The sequence below is a fragment of the Crotalus tigris genome, unplaced genomic scaffold (assembly GCF_016545835.1).
Source record: "Crotalus tigris isolate CLP2741 ecotype Arizona unplaced genomic scaffold, ASM1654583v1 scf7180000019044.38365, whole genome shotgun sequence".
NCBI classification, from domain to species: domain Eukaryota; kingdom Metazoa; phylum Chordata; class Lepidosauria; order Squamata; family Viperidae; genus Crotalus; species Crotalus tigris.
In genome coordinates this window covers 23,799-35,033 of record NW_024097340.1, presented here as the reverse complement: position 1 = coordinate 35,033, position 11,235 = coordinate 23,799, and the positions used below count along the sequence as shown (strand labels likewise).

The following is an 11,235-nucleotide window of genomic DNA, read 5'->3' as shown; positions in this document are numbered from 1 at the left end:
GAAGTGTGTAGTGGGGTGCCCCAGGGCTCTGTTCTGGGCCCAGTACTCTTCAACATCTTCATCAACGATTTGGATGAAGGGATAGATGGGGAACTCATCAAATTTGCAGACGACACCAAGCTGGCAGGAATAGCCAACACTCCAGAAGACAGGCTTCAGATACAGAAGGATCTGGACAGACTTGAACACTGGGCACTAACTAACAAAATGAAATTCAATGGTGAAAAAAGCAAGGTTCTACATTTAGGCAAGAAAAACCAAATGCACAAGTACAGCATAGGTGGCACCATGCTCAATAGTAGTAACTGTGAGAGGGACCTCGGAGTCCTAGTAGACAATCACTTAAATATGAGCCAGCAGTGTGCTGCAGCTGCCAAAAAGGCCAACACAGTGCTAGGCTGCATTAACAGAGGGATAGAATCAAGATCACGTGAAGTATTAATACCACTCTTCAATGCCTTGGTAAGGCCACACTTGGAATACTGCATCCAGTTTTGGTCACCACGATGTAAAAAAGATGTTGAGACTCTAGAAAGAGTACAGAGAAGAGCAACAAAGATGATTAGGGGACTGGAGGCTAAAACATATAAGGAACGGTTGCGAGAATTGGTATGTCTAGTTTAACGAAGAGAAGGACAAGGGGGGACATGATAGCAGTATTCCAATATCTCAGGGGCTGCCATAAAGAAGAGGGAATTAAGCTATTTTCCAAAGCACCTGAAGGCAGGACAAGAAGCAACGGGTGGAAACTCATCAAGGAGAGAAGCAACCTAGAACTAAGGAGAAACTTCCTGACAGTGAGAACAATTAATCAGTGGAACAGCTTGCCTCCAGAAGCAGTAAATGCTCCAACACTGGAAGTTTTTAAGAAGAGACTGGACAGCCATTTGTCCGAAATGGTGTAGGGTTTCCTGCCCGAGCAGGGGGTTGGACTAGATGACCTCCAAGGTCCCTTCCAACTTTACTACTATTACTATTACTATTACATATGGACACTGAGCTGCTGATGTGATCCTGTCCTATTTTCTTCTTCTAGAAGACAACCAGATTATTTTATACATAAGGGGATAATGCATTCAAAACTGATTTCCACACAATAGAATCGTGAGACAGTAATACAAATGAGTTGTTATAAATGTTTTTATAGGAACAGCTTCAGAAATGGGATCTGCTTTTTTTATGAATTTAACATGAAAAATCAAAAATCAAAATGAAATTTCTTCACTTGCAGTATATCCAGTATGAGCTTCTGGCACGTCCTGCCCTTCTTCTTTGCCATTCATGAGATCAACCAGAATCCAAAGCTGTTACCAAACATCACCCTGGGCTACAGCATTTATGAGAACTTTTTCAATGCAAGAATAACTTGCGATGTCATGATGGACTTGCTTTCTGCAGGGCAGGTGAATGTCCCAAACTATAGTTGTGGAAAACAAAATAATCTGTTGCCTCTACTCGAAGGGACCGATTCTCATCTCTTTAGTCAAATTTCCACCATGCTGGGCATCTACAAAATCCCACAGGTATAAATGAATACTTTGCAAAGTCTCCTAATAGTCCAAAAATATCAGATAATAAATAAAATTAGTGAGGCAATGGAGTTTAAAGAACCCCTAAAATGATATCAGGCATTCAAATAACTATTTCTTCATTCTGATATCATTTTTGCAGCTGAACAAATCTTTATTCATTGTTCAACTGAAATGATCTCAGCCATCCTGCACATTAAATTTTCAATCTTTTGGCCAATTCTTCATCTGCCTCTTCTCCTTGTCTGTCAGTCATTGAAGTCACAAGACCTGGGAGAGAAAAAGATATTTTCAATCTTAATTGAAACAAATCAAACAAAAATGTCAAGGACCGTACTGGAAGAAAAAAAATTAAAAATATTATGTGTTTCCCTATTTATTCTTAAAGATTTTTTTAAAAAAAACCACCCAACTGTTTTCTCTCCGCTGAGTTCACATATCTTCCCATCATTCCCTGGGCATTACTGAGACATGTATAACTGAGCTGTATATTGGAGTTTTGTTCTTTATTCTTGTACTGCTCATGATGTGAAAAAAATCGTTATATTTGTCCTTCCGTAATTCTGGCAGAAAGATGTGATGACTGGAGTTTACAGACATTGAGATGACATTTCATGGTAGAAACTCAAAAACAGATGAAAGGAAGTTCTTTTCCTGGAGGAGAGCTCTGATATGTAAGCACTATTTTTTTTTCCTTAGAAGCAAAGCAATCAACCATCTTTTCTGGTTCATCTTAGATCAACTATGCGGTCATCAGCCACATTCCAGAGCAGAAACACCATTTCCCTTTTTTCTACCGAGTGAGTCCAAAACAAGAACCTCCTCACTTGGCAATTGTCAAGTTGCTCCTGCATTTCCGATGGACGTGGATTGGCCTCACTGCTCTGGACAATGAAAGCGGAGAAAAGTTCAGAAGAACCTTTGTGCCAGAAGCTGAAAGGAAAGGTGTCTGTGTTGCCTTCTCAGAAATCTTACCCATGGTTCTTAGAGCAGGGAGGGAAAAGAACATCCTTGAATATTTTAGTGACACTAAAGTGAAAAGTATTGTTTGTCAGTTGGACTTTCAGGCCACAATAATACTAGCAGTAGCAATAAGAGAAATTGACAATAGTGAAATCCTGTTTGGGGGAAAAGTATGGATTGCCACAACTTTGTCAGGTATAAGCGTGAGACTTTTTTATCGGTTGCTTAATCTCCAGCATAACCATCTTTTACTATCCTTCTCAAGTCAGACAAAAAAAAGGACCCAGTATTATGATTTTAATTCACATTACTCTGCTACTACGCATTTTGGGGAGGAAGCATTTCAGTGTTCTTATTCAAGTCCTTTGTTGTCTAAGAAAGTTTGGAATACATGCCTGGAAAAAGAGACCTGGGAAATCCCACCCCAGGATCTGGTTGAAAGAATCCTGTCTGAGGATGGCTCCAGTATTTCCACAACAATCCAGGTTGTGGCCAGGATCCTCAGTGCTGCCTTTTCCTCCCAAATGAGTAAGAGGAAGCTGCCTGTTAGGGATGTTAAGACATTCCAGATTGTACAGCCATGGCAGGTAAGACTTCTACTACAAAATTCCTCTAATGGTTTCCTTTCAATTCTTAAATGTTAAGTTAAAGATAAGCAGGAATGGATGATGATGTGGGAATTCCAATAACAAGTGGCAGTTTCTAATACTTCTTCTGACCAATTCTGGAAGCTTAGAGAGAAAGAGACAGATTCTGCTGTTGAATCTTCTTGACTAAACCAGGTGTGCTGGTTCAAGATGCTTGTAAGAATACAAATTGTCTCAAGAGAGACAGGAAGTTTTCATATATTTGCAAAATAAATAAGTAACCAACATTGGTGTGATGCATTTCCTGTCCTGCCATGTCTTTCTTCTTCTCAGCATTTTCAGAAAACAAGCACTCAGCTGACTTGCTTCTCATTACCACTTCCTGGTCACATAACTTGGCAATTTTCTTCTGCATTTGCAGGCTCCCAGGATCCTTTCATCTCTCCTTCTCCTTTGAAAATTAAATCTTAGAATCTGGAGCCCTGTCATTTCTCCCAGTCTTTTCACTTTCGATCATCACTTGTTGGTTACATAAAATACTACATACAACATTATTTATTACTTATTTATTAAATTTATATGCCACCCCTCTTACTGATAGAGCCACTCTTGGTGTCTTACAAAAAGTGAAAAGATAAACAGAAAAACAATTAAAAATTTAAAAACTATTTTAAAAAAACAAGAGCCAAGGAGATGGACAACACAGGGATGATATCTTCTTACCTTGGCAAACACCTCCAGTAGTGAGGGCCCCCTTCGAGGATCCAGACAAATTAAAAAAACTGAGTTTTGATACCTTTCCAGAAGTCCAGAGTGGTGGGAGATCAACATAAGAGGTGGGTAAACAACCCTAGAAATAGGGTGAGGTTGCTGCAGTTAAAATATATTTCTGATATGAGATTAGAAATTTCACAAAACAGAGTAGATGAAAATAATGAACAGAAAAGGTTTATGTATATATGCTTATGTATGAGAGAGAAAGAGAGATACAGGGAAGAAAGGAGTGAGGAAGAGAATAATCTTCCTGTCACATTTGCAGACAGAGGCATTGAGTTGAATATCACACTTCTGACTTAGGGCTCAAAAGAGAACGTATACACGATGAGGGTGATTCTCTATGTCTTTTCAGCTCCATCCTTTTCTAAGAAACTTAGAGATTTACAATTTTTCTGTGGATGATGTTTATTTGGATGAGACTAGAATTCCTGTTGCTGACTTTGATATTGTGGACTGGGCAGTATTTCCTAACAAGTCTTCTGCTGGAGTGAAAATAGGGGATATTGAAAAAGTCTCTTCAGATATCAAGTTCTCTATCGATGAGAGTGTCATCATATGGCCAACATCCTTTAACTGGGTAAGCAAGTCTGCCTGTTTGTGGGTATTGTAATTCATCTATTCCTACATAGCCATCTGCTTTTGTGGTTTACTAATCTTCTTACTCTGATGGAGGCTTTATGCTAATGAAAAAAATGGGTTGAAGGAGACACTACTATTTCTCTTGGATCTCTCCTGGATTGCTATCTATGGAAACACCAGCGTTGTACTAGGGTAGGATGGAAAGCATGTTGGTAGTCCAATGATGTTTATTCCATGTAAGGAAGCTAAGGAACCACCACAAACCCTTAGACCCTGAGTGACTTACTTCAGGGCATCTAACTCAGGGTAGTCCTTGATGCTCATTGAGCCTAGTTGCTTACAGATATTTAATTAGAATCAGAATAATAGAGTTGGAAGGGACCTTGTAGGCCAGCTAGACCAACCCCCCACCCAAGCAGGAGTCCCTACACCATTTCTGACAGATGGCAGTCCAGTCTCTTCTTGAAAGTTTCCAGTGATGAAACTCCCACAACATCTGAAGGCAATCTGTTCCATTGGTTGATTGTTCTCACTGTCAAGAAAATATCTCATTATCTCTAGTTTGAATCTCTCCTTGATCAGCTTCCATCCGTTCTTCCTTGTCTGGCTTTCAGGTGCTTTGGAAAACAGGCTGATCCCCTCATCTCTGTGACAGCCCCTCAAATATTGGAACACTGTTATCATGTCTCCCCTGGTCCTTCTCTTCACTAGATTAACCATGCCCAGTCCCTGTAGCCATTCTTCATATGTTTTAGCCTCCAGTCCCCTAATCATCTTTGTTGCTCTTACCTGCACTTTTTCTAGAGTCTCAATATCTTATTTATAGTGTGGAGACCAAAACTGAATACCATATTCTAGATGTGGTCTTACTGAGGCTTTATGGAATGGTATTAGTACCTCATGCGATCTTGATTGAATCCCTCTGTTAATGCAACTTAGGATTGCATTGGCTTTTTTTGGTTGCCGCTGCACACTCTTGGGTCATATTTAATTGATTGTCCGCTAAGACTCCAAGATCTCTCTCACAGCTACTGCTTGATAACATTATCAGTGCCTGATGATAGCATAGTCAAATGTCTGCAAGCAAATAACCATATTCAGAGTACACCAAGTACTCCACAGTTCAACCATGAGCTACACATATTTATTCTACTGGCTCTCACTCAATGCTTGAGTAATGATTATTGATTAACAATGATTAATATTTATAAGTATATATATGGGTGTAAGTATATACATATGTTGTATATAGTATGTTTATATGTGAGTTAGGTTTGTGTACACTTTTGAGAGCAGGCAACAGAATTTCATTTTTAATGTGTGCCTGTTTGCCCACAGTAAAAAATGACAATAAAGGTTATCTATCTTATCTTGTTCAAATTACAAATTCAAAGTAGAGCTGGAAGGGACCTTGGAGGTCTTGCTGTCCATCCCCCTGCTCAAGTAGGTGACCCTATACCATTTCAGATAAATGAATATCCAGTCTCTTTTTCAAAACCTCCAGGTTGCTTTTCTCCTTGATGAGTTTCTTACCCTGCTCTTTGATGCTTTGGAAAATATGTTGACCCTCTCTTCTTTGTGGCAAACCACTCATGTCACCCCCACTCCTTTTCTTCTCCAGACTAGCTATACCCAATCCTTACAACAGTTGTTCTAATATTTCACTCTCCAAGCCTTTAATCTTCTTAGCTGCTCTTCTCTGCACCTTTTTCAAAATCTAAACATTTTTTTTGTAATGTGGTTACCAAAATTAGATGCAGTATTCCAGGTATGGTCTTACTAAAGTTTTATAAAGCGGTACTAATACTTCACATGATTTTGATTCTATGGCTCTGTTTATACAACCAAGGATTGTATTAGCTTTTTTGGCTACTGCTGCACACTGCTGGCTCATATTTAGTTGATCGTCCACTAGGACTCCAAGGTCCCTCTCACAGTTACTGTTTTTGAACCAGGTTTTGCCAAATCTGTACTTATACCTTTGGTTTTTCCTGTCTATATATAAAACATTGCTTTTCACCACATTAAATTTCATTTTGTTGGATAGGGCCTATTGTTCAAGTCTGCCAAGATTCTTTTGGATCCTGAGCTTGTTTTCTGGGGTGTTGGCTAGTCCTGCCATCTTAGTGTCATCTGCAAAATTTGATGAGATCTCCTTCTATTCCCTCATCTAAGTCATTTATGAAGATATTGAAGAGTGCTGGGCCTAAGACAGAAACTTGTGGTACTCCACTGCTTACTTCCCTCCATGTAGATGTAGTACCATTAAGGATGACTCGTTGAGTACAATTTGTCAGCCAGTTACAAATCCATCTGGTGGTGTTGCTGTCTATCCCACATTTTTCTAGCTTATCAAGAAGTAACTTCTGGTCTACTTCATTGAATGCCTTGCTGAAGTATATACTATGTCCACAGCATTTCACCAGTCTAATAATTCAATCACTTTGTCAAAGAATGAAATAAGATTGGTTTGACATGATCTGTTTTTAACAAACCCATGCTGACTATTAGTTATACCTTTATTTGTTTCTAGATGTTCACAGATCTGTTTTTTATTATGTTTTCCAGCATCTTTGGTATTGATGTTAGGTTGGTTGGTCTGTAGTTTCCTGGGTCTGTTTTTTCTCCTTTTTTGAAGATGGGAACCACATCAGCTCACTGGTATTTCCCAGTGCTCCAGGAGTTTTGAAAGATATAGTACAATGGTTCTGAGATGGCATCTGCCAGCTCCTTCAGAACTCTGGGATATAATCCATCAAGTCCCTGTGATTTTTATTCATCAAGATCTGACAGGTGTTATCTTGCTTTTTTGTTCAGACCAGTTTTCTTTGAGACTGAGTTAGTAAGTAAATTGAGATCCAAGAGATACATGATGGAAGAAAGCAAAGACATGGGGCATGTTGAGATATGATCAAGAAACCTTCTTCTTCCAATGCTTTGAACTGCACCATCCACCATTTCTTACCATTGGCAATTCATAGAAGATCTTCTATTCCAACCCCCTGTTCAAGGCAGAAAATCTTATATCATCTCAGTCAAATAGTTGTCCAGTCTATTTTTCAAAATCTCCAATGATAGAGCACCCACAACTACATGAGGCAAGCTAGTCCATTGATTAATTGTTCTCACTGTCAGAAATTTCTCCTTACTTCTAGGCTGGACCTCTCTTTAACAAGCTTCCACCCATTACTTCTTGTCCTGCTCTCTGGTGCTTTGGAGAATAAATCTAATTCCCTCTTCTTTCTGATCAACCCTCAAATATTGGGGGTCATTGTCCCTCCTTATCCTTCTCTTTGTGAGTTAGATATATATCTAGTTCCCTCAACTGTTCATTATATAATTTGGCCTCATACTCTTTATCATGTCTTCTATGCACACTTTCTAGTATTCCAATTGTGCCCCCCCCCGGCCATGGCCCCACTACTAGGCCATGGCCTATTCAGAATTGGGCCAGGCAAGTGGCTGGAGCACATGACAGCCCACTGCTTACACAAGTCGAGCTGCACACATGTCATACATGCAGCCCAGTTCCCCTCCCCCACCCCACAGCTGGGCCACTAAGCTGCAAAAGTTGGGGACTACTGCACATCCAGATCTCTCTCATAGTTACTTCTGTGAGCAAGGTACTACTTATTTTGTACCTATCTATTTGCATTTTTCCTACCTAAATCTAATTCAAAACAAAATTGATGGGATATGAAATCCAAATGCATGTTGCCTCTCACTGGCAAAAACCCCCCCCAAACATACAGAAGGCTAAAGATGTTTGGACAGGAGAGTCATCAGTCTTTACTGAATATTGAAAGGACTCTGGGATATGCTGCTGAAATCACCCAAACAAAAATAATTTTATTATATTTGGAAAAAGTATCTTCTGAGTTCATGAACCTACAGTATCTTGGCACTGACTTCCACTTATAGAAGGAATTCCCTGATCCATATATTTCCATAATTTTCTTTCTGTTTAGAAGACCCCCTTTTCTAGATGTACTAAAAATTGCCTCCCAGGATATACCAAGCTCACAAGAGAAGGAGAACCAGTGTGCTGCTATGACTGCTCTCCATGTATGGAAGGAACAATCTCCACACAGGAAGGTAGGCGGCTTAAGGACAAAAAAGGAGCATCAGCCTCTTATTCTAGGGACAAATATAGTAACCAAGATTTAATCTCCCATGCCAGTGTGCCTCATCCACACTCAGGAAAAGAATCAAGACACAGCAGTGTTCCGTATTCAATAAAAGTAGCATTTTACCAGGTTGGATGTTTTCTGAAACTGCTGAAACAGTAAAAAGTAATATTGACAAAGATGGAGAAATCTTGAGAGATGACAGAAATAGGTATACAAAGCCAAGTTCAACTATTAAGAGGCATATATAAATAGTTTTTTGAAATAGGACATGGAGATGGAACAAATAAATAACCGTACGATAGAATGGATACAAAATATCAAATAAATAATTTCAGTACAAAAAAAACAAGCTTTGGAAAAGAAAAATCCAGAGAATTCACTCCAGGTTATACTATAAGGGGAAATGTTTTACAGACAGTATACAATTATATCAACAATTGATAAAACAAACAAATCATAGAAAAATAGATGTAGGAAATCCCATAACAAAAAGGAATATTTTACCATGTGTGGTAGTGATGCAAACAAACTCAAAATTCAGAGAACAAAATGCATTACAATATTCAGAAAAAAAACTAAACATAAATATTGACCTGAAATCCCAAATGTTCTTTTGAGGTATAATTCTCCAGAATTGGAAAGACACATTTTTTCAGTGATGTCACATTGGGAGATAAGATTGGACAATTTTCTGGAATGGGAAAATTCACAATATCTAAAGTATCTATGATAGCAGTAGCAAGAATGGCTACCATAAATACTACACAAAGAATTTAGAACTTTGGGACATAGCATGGTTTTTAGAAAGACAGTTCTGCAATTGGCAAATAAAGAGAAAGGATGGTGGCAATGTTTTTCTATAAGCATTTTCTACTTTATTCATGCTTAGAAATTAATGTACAGCATGTTTTTCTTTATACATCATTGTTCCAGTAATAAAAATATTTTTTTCTTTTAAAAAAAGATAGAAATAGCAATTCATTTTTTCCAGATGTGTCCCAATGTGAAAAGTGTCCAGATGAACAGCATTCCAACCAGAAGCGAGATCAGTGTGTCCCCAAAATTGAGACTTTCCTGTCCTACAAAGAAATGTTAGGTCTCATTCTGGCTATCATTGCCTTTTTTTTGTCTCTAAACACTGCCTTAGTTCTAGGAATCTTCATTAAATATCGAGAAACCCCCATAGCCAAAGCTAACAATCGGGATCTCACCTACATTCTCCTGGTCTCTCTCCTGCTTTCCTTCTTGACCTCTCTTCTATTCATTGGTCGGCCCAAGAAAGTGACCTGCCTTTTTCAACAAATCACCTTCAGTGTGGTTTTCTCAGTTGCTGTCTCCTCCTTGCTGGCCAAGACTATCATGGTGGTGGTGGCATTTTTGGCCACAAAGCCAGGCAGTAGGATGAGGAAATGGTTGGGGAAAAGTCTGGCCAACTCCATTGTCTTGTCCTGCTCTGGAGTTCAGGTGGGCATCTGCCTTACATGGCTGAGAATCTCTCCCCCATTTCCACATTCTGACCTGCATTCTCAACCAAGACAAATCCTTCTGCAATGTAATGAAGGCTCAATCACCATGTTCTACACTGCCCTTGGTTACATGGGCTTTCTGGCTGCCATCTGCTTTTTGGTGGCTTTTCTGGCCCGCAAGCTTCCGGGGACTTTCAATGAAGCCAAGTGGATCACCTTCAGCATGCTGGTTTTCTGCAGTGTTTGGGTCTCCTTCATCCCCACCTACCTGAGCACTAAAGGGAAATACATGGTGGCTGTGCAAATCTTCTCTATCCTGGCTTCCAGCCTGGGTTTACTGGGCTGTATTTTTGTCCCCAAATGTTACATCATTATTCTGAGACCTGACATGAACACTAAGGAGAATCTAATGATGAAAAATAATGTGGGTTCTTGATTTTGAAAGTTATTTGTTACCCAAGTTATTGTTAAGATAAAATAGGATAGTTGGAAATAAAATCTTTATGTGTTCTAAGAACTCTCTCTTTCTCTCACATAAAGTCTCAATTATTATTGATATAATAAGCTATATTAGAGATGTGTAAGAGGTCAGATAATCTTTACAGACCCTGCTCAAGCAACACTTCTGTGCTATGTCCTGGATTGGAGGGAGGGAACTGCCAATGATCTTTTCAGCCATTCTCACCACCCTCTGCACTGCCTTCCTGTCTGAAGTAGTGATGCTTCCAAACTAGACTGTGATGCTGTATGAAGGATGCTCTGAATCATCCCCCTGTAGAAAGTGGTCAGCACAGGGGAAGGAAGATGTGCTTTTCACACGCAACGCAGAAAATGCAGGCGCTGCTGTGCCCGCTTCACCAGTTTCTCACTGTTGGGCGACCAAGCCAGCCTGCTCGTTAGCTGCACACCCAGGAATTTGATGCTGGTAACCATCTCCACAGGTGAATCATTAATGCACAGAGAAGTGTGGCTGTGCCTGCCTTTTCTGAAATCGACAATGATCTCTTTGGTTTTTCCAGTATTTAAAACTAGGCTGTTTTCCTTTAACACCAGTTCACCAACCCCTCAACCTCCTTGCAATAAGTTTCCACCTTGTCATCCTGAATAAGGCCCACTACTATTGTATCATCTGTGAACTTCACAATATGGTTGGTGGCAAACCTAGCACAATAGTCATGGTCAACAGAGTGAACAGCAGTGGACT

At 39.5% G+C, this 11,235-nt stretch overlaps 1 protein-coding gene across 1 annotated transcript; it reads left to right on the top strand.

Annotated features, from left to right (window-relative positions):
* The first annotated feature begins 1,241 nt into the window (after positions 1 to 1,241).
* LOC120315002 (vomeronasal type-2 receptor 26-like) lies at positions 1,242 to 10,467 on the top strand. The gene is made up of 5 exons (XM_039358643.1): positions 1,242 to 1,523; positions 2,267 to 3,079; positions 4,209 to 4,403; positions 8,404 to 8,530; positions 9,557 to 10,467. The coding sequence occupies exons 1-5, from the start codon at positions 1,242 to 1,244 to the stop codon at positions 10,465 to 10,467; spliced, it is 2,328 nt and encodes a 775-aa protein (XP_039214577.1).
* The last annotated feature ends 768 nt before the right edge of the window (positions 10,468 to 11,235 follow it).